The 17,045-nt window shown below is 42.4% G+C and overlaps 1 protein-coding gene across 1 annotated transcript in view; it reads left to right on the forward strand.

Annotated features, from left to right (window-relative positions):
- KMT2C (lysine methyltransferase 2C) overlaps positions 1 to 17,045 on the forward strand; it is a gene marked incomplete at its 5' end in the record, with an annotated part of 338,124 nt that overhangs the window by 220,802 nt on the left and 100,277 nt on the right. Inside the window, 2 exons of the mRNA XM_084618362.1 lie at positions 9,600 to 9,719; positions 15,028 to 15,144. Coding sequence (XP_084474488.1) covers positions 9,600 to 9,719; positions 15,028 to 15,144 — 237 coding nt within the window. The remainder of the gene's footprint in view (positions 1 to 9,599; positions 9,720 to 15,027; positions 15,145 to 17,045) is intronic.

A 17,045-nucleotide genomic window follows, 5' to 3' on the forward strand; every position in this document is an offset into this window, starting at 1 on the left:
TGACTTGCAACTACCTCCATCTCCTCCACCCGCAGATGGCTATGGAGTGATGAGAGGTTCACAGGCCGCAATGTGGGAGAACAGGCAGGCAGTAAGGGGCCTGTGGTCCACCATTTCTTTCTTTACTGGGAAGCTGGCAGTCTGTAGACTCTTTGAGGAACAAAGAGAGCTCCCCATAGCTCTTCAGAGAGACCCATCTGTTTGAGGGAATTTAGAAGTTTCACAGTAGTTGAGACACCCACTAGAGTGGTTGAGGAAATTTTAAGTTTTTAAGCAAGAGCAAAAATGCCAGTGGAACATCTGCTTCATGGAGCTTTTAAGCTCTATATTAGCAGAACTGGTAACTGAGTGACATTCTGACCCTATTGAAGTCCGTGGGTTTTTTGCTAGTGATTCCATCAGGGCCAGGATTTCACCCTAAGATGCCTACTGTTCATAAGATATGGTGGATTAGGCTCTCAGCATATCTCCTTCCTACTTCCATCTGTACTCATGTATGTGGCTTCTCACTGTATTTTATTCATGTATTTAATGTATTTATGTCAATTTATAATCACACTAAAACAGAGCACTGTTTCAAAGTTTCAGATACTTGTTTGGCATATACACAAATAGATAAACTGCCTCAATTGTTCTCCGTTACAAAGGAGAACAATTTTTCTAAATGAGATTTTTGCCTACAAATGAGGTCTTCAGTTTACATGTGAATGTGCAAGGTAATAAGATATTTCTATATTCTTTTCTAACTTTTGCAAGAGAAACTTAAAATAGTATTGGGAAGAAACAGCACTTTGCAATTTTTAAAAGCAAATTCTCAAGCTAAGCTTTGTAAGTGTAACCTTACCTTATCAATTTCTTCAGAAAGAAAATTTACTAGAACATTTATATTAAATGAAAGCCTAAGAATGCATAATTAAGGTTCCAGAAATAACCATAATTCTGCCTACCTGGTCCACAACTGTGAACAATTAATCCTTTTAACACGAAACCACCATATAGCAAATTGACCATAAGATTTGTTTTTCCTAGATAAACCCATGATTGCATGCTGAAATCAGATTGACAAATCTGCCTCCCACTTATTATATATGGGCTACCCAAACACTCTTCCAAGTACAATGCCCACTTCTGGACAGAGAGAAATGTTCACATGTACTCTATTATATGGCATATACATTCCAGAAAAAAATCCTTCAGTATCTCAGACACATTGTTCACTGAGCTGCCCATTCTACCTCATCCTCCCTCCATAGTAGATAGCGTTTGTAATACCCTACAGTATTTTCCTTATTTGCCTAGGCTCTAATCCAGGCAAAGCACTTAAATATATGATTTAACTTGTTAATGTTGAGGTCAGTGGGACTACTCATGCTTAAAGTTAAGCACATGCTTAAATACTTTATTGAATTGGGGCCTAAGTGCTTTGTTTCTGGAGTGGAGTCTTAGTAATGTGTCACAAACACCACATTGTAAGAGAAGTATGATATATCTGCACCCTTGTTCTAAAAGTACTAAAAACTAACATCTGAGATTAGTTAGTATAATAAACATTCACATAATTAATTGATGGGTGCCATTTAAATGTACATTTATGGCAATAATACTGTTGCTGCTTGGGCCAAAGAGAGGCTAGCCAATTGGGGCCTTTCTGGGTTGTTTCCGTTAGTAGGAGAAAATGATGATAGAATCGAATATTTCTTGGGTGCAATCCTGTTTGTTTATAAAGTATGTACATAAAGTCCTGTTTTCCTGAACCCAGTAGGAATGAAAACACACACTCGGAGAAACACTTCCATACACGTAAACAATTCAGGGCTAAATTTTCTCTGCAAGTACGTGGCTTGGATGATATTGGGGATATTCTTTACCAAAAAAAAAATTCTCCTGACAATATGATATGGATCATTAGTCGTTATCTATGAAAGTCGTTATCTAATCCTCCTATGAAATCAGTGTATACATACCATTACAGGGTATCCTGTATTTTAACACTAATATATGAGCCTGTAGAGAAGCTTGTAAAAAGAATGTAGCATAGAAAACTGAATATTTGTGTGGGGGTTTTTTAATGTTAATACTAGAATTATAAATTTTTACTGCAAAGTACTCTGTGTAGTTAAAATTAAGATATTGAAATAACTGCTCTAGTTATTTAAGTAGCTAAGCACAGTAATTTATGGGTGCTTTCAGGTTGGTGTGTTTTTGCTGGTTTGTTTTAGTTTAATTAAATTTTTAACTACAAAGTAATCTCACAACCGATTTTGCATTTTTTTCATCAGGCAAACATTGAGTAGAATCAATCTATGGTCTACCTCACATTTCTAATAGCTATTGTACTTTGTAACGTATTTTTAGTGATTTGTCAGTGATTTTATAATGTGATAACTAAGCTCTGCAAGAGTCATAGAGTTTAAGGCCAAAAAAGACCACCAAGTCATATAGTCTGACCTCCTGAAAACCACAGGCCACCACCAACACCCTACGCTAAACTCAACAACCCAAATTAGACCAAAGTATTACAGCCAACAAGAGACTAAACTATTATGTGCCACAGGCAGAGAACAGGAGGGACTAAGATCGTCCAAATGCCCAGGACCTGGGCAATGGCAGGGAATTGATTAAGTAAGATGTACCCAATTAATCCTGGCAAGTGACCCATACTCCATGCTGCAGAGGAAATGGAAACCTCCCCGCAAGGTCACTGCCAATCTCACCTGGGGGAAAATTCCTTCCTGACCCCATATATGGTGCTTAGATTCTGAGCATGTGAACAGCAACCAGACAGCTAAGCACATGAGAGACTGAGAATGCTTGGTGCCACCTCAGAGCACTGGACCACCCTGTCAATTTCCCGTCTCCAACTGTGGCCATCTCTGAGGTTTTTTAGGAAGGAGACTAAAAAAAAACCCCCAGAATATGTTTGGGGGATCCCTTCCTGATCCCTGCAGGTGATCATCTGAAGCCCTAAAGCATCAGCATTAGGAACACAAGATTTAAACCGGAAGGGACTTCCCCCCCCCCCCCCACCGGGTTGCTGAGTCCTGCTACCACCATCACAGGCAACCCTGTCATACAGTCCCACTAATAAATTTGTCCAGATCTCTCTCAAAACTAATTAAGTTGTTTGTTTCCACAACTCCTGTTGGGAGACTGTCCAGAATCTCACTCCTCTGATGGACAGAAACCTTCCTCTAGTTTCCAGCCGTAATTTGTTCATGGTCAGTTTATATCCATTTGTTCTTGTGCCAATATTGTACTTTAGCTTAAATAGCTCTTCATCCTCCCTGGTGTTCCTCGCTCTCCCGCCCCCACCCCCACATGTATTTATAAAGAGCAGTTATATCTCTTCTCAGCCTTCATTTTGCTAAGCTAAACAAGCCAACTCTTTCAGTCTTCTCTCATAAGAGAGGATCTCCATTTCCCATGATCGTCCTCATAGTTCTTTTCTGTACCTGCTCCAGTTTGAATTAATCTTTCTTGAACATGGGTGACCAGAATTGTACACAGCATTTCAAATGGGGTCTTATCCGTGCTTTGTACAATGGCATTAATACTTCTTGATCTCTGCTGGAAATGCCTGGCCTGATACATCCTAGGATCGCATTTGCTTTTTTCGCAACCGCATCACATGGGTGGCTTATCGTTATCCTGTGATCGACCCACACACCCAGGTGTCTCTCCTCCTCTGTGGCTTCCAACTGATGAGCCCCCAGCTTGTAGCAGAAATTCTTCTTATTAGACCCTACATGCATGACCTTACACTTTGTACTATTGAATTTAATTCCATTTATGTTATTCCAGTCTTCAAGGTCATTCAGATCTTTCTATATAATATTTCAGTCCTCTTCTGTATTGAGCAAGTCTCCCAACTTTTTATCATCAGCAGATTTCATTAGCACACACCTATTTTTTGTACCAAGGACATTAATAAAAATACTGAATAAGATAAATCCTTATCAATTTTCAAGTCTTGTACTAATCCCCAATTTAACTAATAATTTTCTGTGTGGTACCATGTCAAATGCTTTACTGAAGTTCAAGTATATTAGTCTTCTGCACTTCCTTATCTAAAAAAGTCAGTTATTTTCTCAAAGAAGGAAATCAGGTTAGTCTAATACAGGGGTGGGCAAACTTTTTTGGCTGAGGGCCACATATGGGTGGGGAAATTGTATGCAGGGCCAGGGCAGGGGGTTGGGGTGCGGGAGGGAGTGCGGGGTGTGGGAGGGGGTGCAGTGTGTAGGAACGGGCTCAGGGCAAGGGATTGGGGCAGAGGAGGGGTGTGGGGTGTATGAGGGGGCTCAGGGAAGGGGGTTGGGGTGCAGGAGGGGTGTGGAGTGCAGGCAGAGGGCTTAGGGCAGGGAGTTGGGGGGCGGGGTGCAGGAGGGGTTCGGGCTCCAGCCCGGCGCTGCTTACCTAAAGCAGCTCTGGTGTGGCAGCAACGCACACCGGGGCCAGGGCAGGCTCCCTACCTGCCTGCCCTGGCCCCATGCTGCACCACTTTGGGAAGCGGCCGGAACCACATCCCTGAGCAGCCCATTCGGGGGGGGGGGGAGGTGCATAGGGCTCCACGCGCTGCCCTTGTTAAGCCTCCAGGTACCTCCCCCGAAGCTCCCATTGGCCGCGGTTCCCCATTCCTGGCCAATGGGAGCTGCGGGGGCGCTGGCTGGTGGCAAGGGCAATGCACAGAGCCCTCTGCCCCCCCTACCCCCCCCAGGCCCCAGGAACATGGTGCCAGCCGCTTCTGAGAGCGGCACAGGGCCTGTGGCACCGTTGGAGGCAATCCCGCAGGCCGGATCCAAAGCCCTGATGGGCCAGATCCGGCCCGCGAGCTGTAGTTTGCCCACCCCTGGTCTAATACGATCTGCCTTTGGTAAACACATGTAGCATTATATCCCCTTTTCCATTTATCTCCATTAATTTAATTATTCTTTCCTTCACAATTTATTCCAAAATCGTATATCCCACTGAAGTTAGACTAACGGGTCTGTAATTGCCCCAATTACTTTATTTTCCCTTTCTTAAATATAGGTACAACGTTAGCTATTTTTCAGTCTTACAGTAGTACTGCTGAATAGAAAGATTTGTTAAAGTCCTTGCTACCAGACTATAAATCTTATGTTCCAGTTCTTTCTGTATTCTGGTATGGAATTTATCTGGTCCCCTAATCTGAGCACATTAAGATCTTTGAGTTTTCTACCACTTCAGATGTGGTAATTTCCATTTCTGTGCACTCATGTCCATCAACCATCCTGATTTCTTGCCAATGTTCCGTATTGAAAACGGAGGCAAAGTATTCATTTAGTTTTTGGGGCATACCTAGATTATCTATAAACTCTTCCTCATTCACCCTGCATAGTGGCCCATCCTCATTCTTCCTTACTCTCATTTTATTTATATAAGTAAAAACATTTCTTAATTTCTTTCACATAAGCTAATTCTGTTTGACTTTTAGCAAGTCTCACTTTATTCCTACATTTTCTTATCTTCAAGATGTAGCTTTCTTTGCTGATCAGTCTGTTTTTCCATTCCCTTTAGGTTCTCTGCTTACTGTGAACCGCCTTCGAGGTGGCTATTCATCTGGAGCCTTTCCCTTCATTTTTTTCCCCTTGCTTGGGATGCAAATTGCGATAGTTTTCATATAGTTGACTTCAAGAAATTCCAAGCCTCTTCCACATTTAAGACGTGCGCTGTCCAATGACTTCTTTTACTAATTCCTTTAATTTCCCAAACAATGCCCTTTTGAAGCAAAAAAAAAAAAAAAAAAAAACATAGCCGATAACCTGGTTTTGATTAGCCTTCTATTTAATTTAAACTGAATCAACTCATGATTACTTGATGCAAGGTTATTTTTACTATCAGCTCTTCTACGATGTCCTCACTCCTTACCAAAACCAAGTCTGAAATTGAATCACCCATTATTGGTTCAGTAATGTTTTGACAATGAAAACTGTCATTTGTCACATCCAGCAATAAGTGGACCCTACCATTTATTCTCCAGTCTCTGTTAGTCTCCCATTATGAGACTATTCTGAGCTGTAGCTCACGAAAGCTTATGCTCAAATAAATTTGGTAGTCTCTAAGGTGTCACAAGTACTCCTTTTCTTTATTCCTAGTAGTGTTTATCTCTCTAATAGTATTAAAGAGATCTCTCTATATATCTGAGTCCAACCCAAGGGGTTTTAGCAGATCCCTCCTAAGACTATCCCAGTGAAACCTCTTCTACAGTCTTTCCCCAAAATGATTTTGACCTATACAGATTCTGTTTTGTCCATACTACTGAGAGCGCAAAACACTGTGTTGCATTCATTGTATATGTTTTCTATTGTGTATTCTGTTGTAGTGGTTTTTTAATCACTTTTAATCACAGCGGAAGTGCTCAGATACTATGATCATGGTTGTTGATGTGAGAACCTAGATAGAGGGGACTTTTGTTGGTATGTGGGGCTGGGAAGAGGCTGTTATGTTTTTATTGTTATTAGGAGGGTTGTTTTTAATACAAGAAGAGTTAGATTTATAACTATCAAGTTATTTCAGAGTCCCAGTATATATTGTTTTTCCTCTCACTAGAAATGACACAATTGCAATCTGAAAAGATCATATGTGGTATTTTATTAAACATTGAAACAAGATGAAAGCTTATGTTTTGTTCATCTTTATTTCTGATTAAAGTATATTTCGTAAAGGAGGCATTCGGTTGCTAAACACAGCCACTGGTGATTTAGTAAGCTATCCTGACCTTTGTTGATGTTCTGTTTCCTTTTGTTGTAATTTAGTTGCAGCTGTGCTGTTCAGTTCTGAGGACTCAAGAATATGATGGAGAATGAGAACTTCCTGTTTATGTCAAAGTACATAATTATTACCATGGTTTTGATATAAGTGAACTGAATAGAACTTTTTCTCCAGTGTTGTGCTGTAATGGGCATTAATTAAAAGCCAAAATATAATTAATGCATCTCTTTGATGTAATTAATTTGTTCATACTATTGTGGAAGTGGTGTGTTTTTAATTAAATTTATCTAACACAGAATTCAAATGTGTTTCTGAGCTACAATAAAACTTGGATTCAATTGGAAATTTAAACTATAACAATGTGGTTCATAATCATATATAATGCATTTTGTTTTGAAAGATGGATATTTCATATTCAAATTTAAATTTCTATTACATTTTAAATTGACTTGAAATATTTAATTTCTGGAGAAGTATGTTCTCTCTGCAGCAAAATTATTTAATATATTTCAAATAGGACTCTAAATGGTTTTAGGTCTTAAACAGTAGTTTGAGTAATGTGTTTTGAGATCTTTGGATTGTGGCCTTCAAGTGGTGTATTCTCTCCCTTATAAACACAGGATGAGGGGAGGACTTTGATATGCAGAATATGTCCATTATTTTGTTATGGGTAAAGAACAAATACCTGACAAATAATGAACATTAGTTCTTTAGGGGAAAAACAAATCTGAAATCCCAGAAAGATTTTTAATTTAATTTTCTGGAAAATTATCTTGTTCTTGCCCAAACTGGAAGCTAGTGTTCTATCTCCCTTGATGTTAAAGAGAAGCCTGACTAGTCGCCAAGACTTGACATCTTAAATTTCCTGTAGCTCCTGATCTGCTAACATCTCTGACAATGTTATTCTGACAATTAATGTTATTGATAAAAATAATTACCATTCAACAAAATTACTGATTGGTAAAACTACAATACTTTCAACACAGAGAAATTTAACTTCATTGGTAGTCTTTCCATTTCCACTGAGTTCAGTGGGAGTTGTTACACACACAAGGTGACGGGGATTTATTTTTACTGAGGCCTGGTCCACACACAGTTTTTGTACTAGTATAATTATTTCAGGTAGAGTGTGCTTTTTTCCTTTTAAAACCAATATCATTATACCACTATAACCCCTGCGATGGAAGCAGTTATATCAGTAAAAGTTATTCCCCGTCCTATGCAGAAATAGCTATACAGTACTCATATAAAGCACTTTTATACTATTATGGCTGTGTCCACACTAGGGGACTTGTATAGCTTTTAAATATATTGGTAAAGTTAAAGTGCTACAATTTCTGTATGTAGACTAATGCTGACAGAAGTAAAAGTTTTAATCAGCTATTGGATTTAAAAGAAATTGTTTCCCAAATCACTTTATTTTGCTTGACATTGTTTTATATTTCATTTTAAAAACTTGTGATGTGTGAAGCCAGTGTATATTTCTTTATACTTATTGTCACAAAGGCCAATGTTCTAAGGCCTCAATCCTGCAAACACTTGTGGTGTGTAGGTATTTTACATATGTGAATAGTTGGAACTATTCACATGCTGGATTAGGGGCCTAAATTATTGCTGAATGTAGTCTTTTTGGAAATTAACCAATTTTTCCCTATACCATTTAAATCTTAATCTTAGCTTTGTTTTTGCTTAATTCCAAAGGAGTGTTAAAATTAGTATAATTTATTATTCTGTAGGAATGCTAAATTGTAAATTTAAAATGAAATTACCTTAGTAAATCATTTGTGCCTTAATCCTGAAGTCCTTACACAGAGTTCAAGCAAAACTTCTACTGCCTTAAATAACAGTGTTGTCTGAAGAACAGGAGTACTTGTGGCACCTTAGAGACTAACAAATTTATTTGAGCATAAGCTTTCGTGAGCTACAGCTTACTTCATCGGATGCATTCTGTTGTCTGAGTAAGAACTGCAGGAACATCAGCAGGTTTCTCCACCCACCCTTAAATTAGCACAGTATTGCTAATCCTATTCTTGTTGTTTTACTCTTTATATTATGGTAGTACACAAATACCGCAATCAGATTGGAATCCCATCGTGCTGGACATTGTATAAATACAAATTAAAATAAAACTATGATTATGTTTTTAAAATTCAGCTTTATATATCCTATATTATGTTAGACATTGTTTGATATTATAGTTTGTTATAATATAAAAAAATTGGAATTATGATTTATAGGTGTGAGCTTTTATAATTGTACGTTTGTGGTGTACTTGCAGGTCAGAGGTATTTTGTTAACTGCTCACATTTATTTTTCATTTTTTTTCATGTTTTAGTTTTATTTTTATCTCTGTGTCTTACATGCTTCTCAGCCTACATGTTGTTTTGATTATCAATAATTTTATATTTAAAAAGTGATACAAGGCCGTCTCTTCCTTCAAAGATGTGGATTGAGATATGGAAGGGAATGTACTCTCAAAACCCATCTATGATCTCAAAATAGTATCTTCTTGGCATGGTGATCCGAAATTTAGAGATTTACTGTGTTGCTATGATTCCTGTCTATGACATGATGATCATCAGTCAACCCTCTTTTCTCACATTTTCACTTTGTAGTTTTTTTAAAGTCACTTTGCAGACCTTTTAACCTCACTGAGGGTTGAAATTTTCTCTACATAAATTTCAGTGGCGGGTTGAAATTTTCCCCATATAAACTAGTTTAGCAGTTAAGTAAATTTAGGAGAAATTGCCTATGCCTGCATGTGCTTTGCTTTTCAGAAACTTTTAGTTGCTTGCTTTATTTTATTTTTATTTCTTTATTTTTATGTTGCTGAGTTTTATACATCTATTTTCTCACCTGCCGTATCCTAGGGGGCTTGGAGTACCAATAATACAGTGAGCCCACCTTCCTGGTCCCCAGACATTTCAGAAGGTCGGGACATTTTTAAATCCAGACAGCTTCCTGGCAGTGCCATTTGGAGCATCAAAGTGGTAAATAATTTGTATTTATATTCATGTATCCATTGCTATCTTTCTGCTATAGAGCCTACTAATGAAAACTATGTATAGATCAACTGAATTAATCTTCCATTTTATCACTGTTAACTTTGACTTTTTAAGAAAACTGTTAAAGTCTGAAGCTTTTAAATTACAAAAATATAAATTTATTAAAGCATACACGGAATGTGATGGCATTGCATAACTTTTGAATTTTATATGGCAAGATAATTTGCATTACCAATTTTTAATGAACTATGTTTTAGTACTTCACTATTTTTTGGCTATTGCTGTTAAATAGCTGTCAAGGAGTTACTTGAGTGAGAGAGAGAGTGAGTGTGTCTGTGTGTCCTGAAGACTGCTGGCAGTAAGGAGTGCCAGACTGAAAAGGACTGAGCTCTGGGCTGTTGCAAAGTGTGTTGCTGTGGAGACATTTTTCAAAAGGCATTCACAGTGACATATGTTTAAACTTAGAAAAAAACTATTTGACTGTCTTAGAAGGGGCCAGGCTACTGTCCCACTGATAGCTACCATCAAAAAAAACAAAGAAATTGAGGGCTTGTCTATACAGAGCAGCAATGCACACTTTAAGGGGGTGATTTCTAAAGCACACTAATGTGCATTAATTGTAGAGTTGCTAGGTGTCCGGTTTTTGACCGGAAGACCAGTTCGAAAAGGGACCCTGGAGGCTCTGGTCATCACCGCTGACCAGGCCATTAAAACTCCAGTTGGCGTGAGGCTGGCAGGCTCCCTACCCGGATCCTCATGACTCCTGGAAGAGGCAACATGTCCCTCAGCTCCTAGGCGCAGGGGTGGTCACGGGGGCTCTGCGCACTGCCCCCACCCCAAGCGCTGGCTCCACAGCGCCATTGGCCAGGAACCGCAGTTCCTGGAAGCAGTGACATATCCCTTGGCTCCTAGGTGGAAGGGTCAAGTGGCTCTGCATGCTGCCTCACCCCAGAGCCCGCACCCCAACCCCCTGCCCCAGCCCTGAGCCCCCTCCCACACTCCAAACCCCTCAGCCCCAGGCCAGAGCCCCCTCCTGATCCCCAAACCCCTCATCCATGGCCTCACTCTAGAGCCAACACCTCCCAGCCAGAGACCTCCCGCACCGTGAACCCCAGCCCTGAGCCCCTTCCACACTCCAAACCCCTCAGCCCCAGCCCAGAGCCCCACACCCCCAACCACAGCTCTCACCCCCTCCCACATCTCAACCCTCTGCCCCAGTGTGGTGAAAATGAGCAAGTGAGTGAGGGTGGAGGAAGAGCAAACAGAGGGAGAGGGCGGGGCCTTGGGGCAGGGCCTTAAGAAGGGGCGGGGCAGGTAGTGGGACAAGGGTGTTTAGTTTTGTGCGATTAGACAGTTGGCAACCCTAATAATTGGCCAGTGTAGACCCTGCTGCTGTGCACTGAAAGTTCCCTAGTGTGCTTTAGCATAATGCTGTTTCAAACAGCACCACATTAAAGCACACTAGAGAACTTCTAGTGCACACCAGCAGAGTTTACATGGACCAGTTAACACACAACACATTGGCGTGCTTTGGAGATTACAACACCCCCACTCCTACCCCCAAAAAAATAAATAAAAGTGTATGTTACTGCTCTGTGTAGACATGCCCTTACTGGGATTATTACAACGCTAAAAAGAGAGAGAGAGAAAACTTAATGAAAAAATATAAAACCATAAGTGGTTGATGTTGATTTCAATTGATTTATTTTCATCTCACTTTAATTATCATGCTAATTTGCTTTATTTTAATTTGATATTATCTTAGCTATTTCTGCTTGAAACATTAATTTTCAGCATAATGTCCAGCATTAACAGTGATACAGGTTTGTGCTATTTCTGTCACATTGTTAGTCTTGTGAAAATAAAAATACTGATGTGCAATCTAAAACACGCAATGTTAGGAATTTGTCCAAGCATTTTACTTCTAAAGAAAGTGAATCTTCTATGCAGTGTGTATATATTTTACACTCTATACAGAGAGGGGGAGAAATTAAACATTTCACTTGGCTACTTAAAGAAACTTTAGCCATCAACACCTCCTTCCTTATTCTTATTTCTAAAATGCTGTATGATTGCATTGCCTGACAGTGCACAGTTACTTTAATTTATAGTTCCAATAATATTGTTACTAGTGGAATATTTGGATTCTACCTTGCAATAACTATCACCACAAATTTCTATACCAGGGGTTCTCAATCTTTTTCTTTCTGAGGCCCTCACAACATGCTATAAAACTCCACAGCCCATTTGTGCCGCAACAACAGTCTCTCTGTGTATAAAAGTCAAGGTCAGCGTTAGGAGGTAGCAAGCAGGGCAACTGCCTTCGGGCCCACACCACAGGGGACCCCATGAAGCTAAGTTGCTCAGGCTTCAGCTTCAGCCCTGGGTGGCGGGGCTCAGAGCACTGGGCTTCAACCCCAAGGGTTGGGGCTTCGACTTTCTGCTGTGGACGCCAGCAAGTCTAATGTCAGCTCTGCTTGGAGGACCCTCTGAAACCTGCTTGCGTCCCCCCAGGGGGCTCTGAACACCTGGTTGAGAACCACTATTCTATATCTTCTATAAAAATAGGGGATGGTATATCTGAAAATACTATTGGCCCTATTGAGGCGATAATGTTACCTTAAATCCATGGAACTCTTATGAATATTAACGGAAGCTATTCACATGGGTCTAGAGCAGTGATCACCAGCCAGTTACTCACGATTGACTGGTCAGTCGTGATCTCTGGTGGTGTAGCAGTGCTGCTGCTAAGGCAGACTCCCTGCCTGCCCTGGCCTCACATCACTCCCGGAAGTGGCCAGTACAGCCCCGGGTGAAGGGCAGGGGTCTTCCTATATGCACTGCTCCTGCCTGCAAGCACCGCCCCTGCAGCTCCCATTGGCCAGGACCAGGGAGCTGTGGCCAATGGGAGCCGCGGGGGCAGTGCTTGCAGAGAAGGGCAGCGCGCGGAGCCATGTCCATTTCCCCCTTCTCCTCGCTGCAGGGGCCTGTTGGCCCCTTCCAGGAGTGACGTGAGGCCAGGGTAGGCAGGGAGCCTGCCTTAGCTGGCAGCAGCCACTCTGCACCACAGACCGGGAGCTGCCGGAGGTAAGTGCTGCCTGGCGGGAGGCCACATCCCAACCCTGAGCCCCCTCCCAGAGCCAGCACCCCATACCCCCTCCTACACCCTGAGCCCCCTCCTGCACCCCAAGTCCCAGCCCTGACCCCCTCCCAGAGCCAGCACTCTGTACCCCCTCCTTCACCCTGCCCCAGCCCTGACCCTCCTCCCAGAGCCTGACCCTATACCCTCTCCTACACCCCAAGCCCCTGCCCCAGCCCTGACCTCCCCCTCCCAGAGCCAGCACCCTGTACCCCTTCCTCTACCCCAACACTCTGCCACAGCCCAGAGCCCCCTCCTGCACCCAAACTCCCTCCCAGAGCTTGCACACTCGCCCCCTCCTGCTCCCCAATCCCCTGCCCCAGGCTCAGCCCAGAGCCTCTTCCCACACTGTGAACCCCCCAGCCCAGAGCCATACCCCCTCCCGAACTCCAAACCCCTATCCTTGCCTGTTGAAAGTGAGTGAGGGTGGGGGAGAGAGAGGGGGATGGAGTGAGTGGGGCAGGGCTTTGGGGAAGGGGTGGGATAGATCCCAGGTTGCCCTTAAATTCAAAAGGTGATCTTGGGTGTAAAAAGGTTGGAGACCACTAGTCTAGAGCAGCGGTTCTCAAACTGTGGGTCGGGACCCCAAAATGGGTCGCAACTCCATTTTTATGGGGTTGCCAGGGCTAGCATTAGACTTGCTGGGATCCAGGGCTGACACTGAAACACAAGTTCCACCCCCATTAGGGTTGGTAGAGCTCAGGCTCTGGCCCCCTCTCCTGCCACCCAGGGTGGCAGGGTTGGGCTTTACCCCACCCTGCACCCGGGGTCATGTAGTAATTTTGTTGTCTGAAGGGGGTCGCGGTGCAATGAAGTTTGAGAACTCCTGGTCTAGAGCATCTTCCATTGACATTAAGGAGAGTACCGTAGTTCAAAGGCAGTACGTGCCTTTTATTGAGTGAATTGTTTTGTCTTGGTATTTTTGGCATCTTAAAATAGTTTGGAGCAAGCATTCAGATAGAGATTGTAGACTTGTAGATATTTTGTGGACAGCAAAATTAAGTTAGAGTAGAGTAGCTGTTAACATAGATTTCTTCAAATGCATTTAAAACAAGGAAAAATGCTATGTATCTAGTAGTAGAAAAGCATAGTAGGAAATCTGCTGTATTGAATATATACCTTAACTCTCATTGTATAAGAACAGAAGAAAAGGTCTAAGGTATGTGTAATCTGTTCAGATGTGATCTGAAAAATATCAGCCACAATTCTATAGAGACATAGCAAATAATAATGTTTTCCTCTTTTGGAAGTGATCAGTGAGTTTTCTATGTTTTCTTTTGCTTTGTTTTATTTTGTTTTTCTAGTTCAGTGTGAAATAAAAAATCTTATTCATGAAAGCCAAATTAATTAACAATAATAATGTCAGGTAATTAACATTTGAAAAAGTATGAAATTTACTCCTCGCCCTTCCCCCACCCCACCCCCAATTCGCTGTATTTAAATTCACCTCATCAGTTAAGGGATCCCAACTCAGCACTGTCACCAAGCATCTACAGATTAAACAAGGGTGGGAAAAAGAACAAACCACTAGCAATAAGTGTAAATATTACAAATAAAAATATTTTAGTATTATAAATAATACTTTCTTTAGGGTATTAAACAAATTAAACACTGAAATCTCGATCTTGTTCCGACTGAATCAGTGGGAGTTTAGTCACTGACCTCTGTGGGAGCAGGATCAAGCCCTAACAACTTTTAATGTCTGTGTGACTATTTACAGCAAAGAAGTGTAGCTACTGTATAACCAGTAAAGTGCCCACGCAACAGTCCTAACACACCTGGCTGTGTCTGAGCTGCATGTTCTTAAAGAATCGAACAAGAGGTAGAGTTTAGCTGGAGTACTAGGCAAGAGGGAGAAAATGTATTTCAATATTACCAGCTGTGCCTGTAGTAAAAATTAGTGTGTGACAGGTTTAAAGTACTTTTGTTGAAGGCAATCCTTTTTATAATGGTTGAAGACCACAGACAGAGGAAAAGGTTTTAGTCTGAAGTTAAAGGTATTCTACTACAATTTATGCAGAGATTTAATAATGGTGGTCTGGCTTGCCTATATCCACTTGAAATCACAGTTCTTCTTATTTATAATTACAAGGAAGTGTCCCTACACTAAAAGAGATCTGGGTTGTATTTAAATTGCTCTTGTATATTAAATAGGGCCGTGGATCAGGATTCGCAGGGAAGCGGAGACCACGTGGTGCGGCTCTTTCAGGAAGAGGTGGCAGAGGTAGATCAAAACTGAAGAATGGGATTGGGGCTGTTGTCACTCCAGGGGTAAGAACTTATCTTTTTAATCATATGTGTAGTTTGGTTCATTATTACAGCTCTCATTTTTTTAGAGAAATTTTGTATCTAAACAAAATAAGCAATGAGAAATAGTTTTGATAACATTCTAGTTTTCATTAAATGTAATTATATGTTTTAGATAAAAATGGGGACTAACCTGTAGCTAATGGATCCAGAACAATTTTACATCATTTACATTCCCTTTTAAAAGGATATGGTTGAGGATCATTCTTTCCACTTCCACACATGGAGGTGACACTAATTAAGGGAGCTTTCCACTGGGCCCAGTAGACGTGGGGAAAACAAGACCTATACTGGATTATATCACCTTCTCTCAACCCTGTTATAATTCTCCTGAGGGTACTCCAAGGGTATTGGGGGTCTGTGATGAAGAGCTGTCCATGGAAAGCTCTTCTTCTTAGGGCCCCAATTCAGCAAAGAACATAAGCACGTCTCACTTTAGTTATGTGAGTTGTCCCATTGGCTTCCTGGAACTACTTATGTGCTTAAAGTTAGGCATGTGCTTACATACCTTGCTGAATAGGGGCGTAGCTGTTGATATCAACTTGAATATCCACAACTATCTTAATGCTACAAAGCACTAATTTACACTTATGGAAAAGCCTAATATTTTAATAGGAGTGCAGCCAATAGCTTTTACAGAAATAATTACTAAACATTTATAAAATTCAGTAGAAAATATGGTTTCCTTTTTGTCTAATTCTGTAGGTTGGTCTACACCAGGGATCTCAAACTCAAATGACCATGAGGGCCACATGAGGACTAGTACATTGGCCTGAGGGCTGCACCACTGACCCCTCTTCCCCGCCTCTTCCCACTCCTTCCATGCCCCCATTCCAACCCCTTCCCTGAAATCCCCATCCCAACACTGTCCCCTCCCTGCCCCTAGGGGGTGCAAGAGGGGTGCAGGGTGTGGCAGGGGGCTCAGGGCAGAGGGTCAGGGTGCAGGAGGGGTGTGGGGTGTGGCAGGGGGCTCAGGGCAGGGGGTTGTGGTGCAGCAGGGGGCTCAGGGCAGGGGGTTCGACTGCAGGAGGGGTTCGGGGGCGGGTCTGGCCCAACACACACCAGGGGCAGGGCCGGCTCCCTGCCTGCTTTGCCCCCGCCTTGCTCCGGGAAGCAGCTGGGACCTGGGGGAGTGGGGCACAGGGGTCTGTATGTTGCCCTGGCCGCTCCTTCAGGTACCTCCCCCAAAGCTCCCAGTGGCTGGGAACAAGGAACCGCGGCGAATGGGAGCTTCGGGGGAGGTACCTGGAGGAGCGGCCAGGGCAACACACAGACCCCCTGTGCCCCACTCCCCCAGGTCCGGAGCGGTGTGGGGGCAAGGCAGGCAGGCAGGGAGGGAGCCTGCCCTGTCCCCGATGTGCGCCGGCCCAGAGCTGCTCTAGATAAATGTTGAGGGGCCGCGGGGAGCTGGCAGGCCACAGAAAATAACCCTGCAGGCCGCATGTTTGAGACCCCTGGTCTACACATAGAAAGGTGAACATTTGCTACTAAATTGTATAGAATTTTTCCATGAAGGCCTAAAGCTTTATTCTATGCCCATTGAAGTTAATGGCAGCCTTTCAGTTTACTTCAGTGAGCACCAGATCAGACTCTTAAAGAAGACAGATTTTGCACTGAGATGTGGTGGCTATACAGTGGTAGCAAGGGGGGAGGTAGCAGTGCAAAGGCACCAGCCATCTCCTGCACCTGGAGTCTTTTTTCCACGGATGGGACTTTATAGCATTAGGAGATCATACCCCTTCAACCACCTGATGCCCCAGCCACTGTGGAGGGATGAGTAGTTGGCAGCTCCATATAGTCAAACTTGCAGAGTTTCTTGGTTCCCACTCTACTACTTCAGCTACTTTTTCTGCAGAAGGGTACAA

Source organism: Lepidochelys olivacea (assembly GCF_965140295.1).
Source record: "Lepidochelys olivacea isolate rLepOli2 genome assembly, chromosome: 2".
NCBI lineage: Eukaryota > Metazoa > Chordata > Testudines > Cheloniidae > Lepidochelys > Lepidochelys olivacea.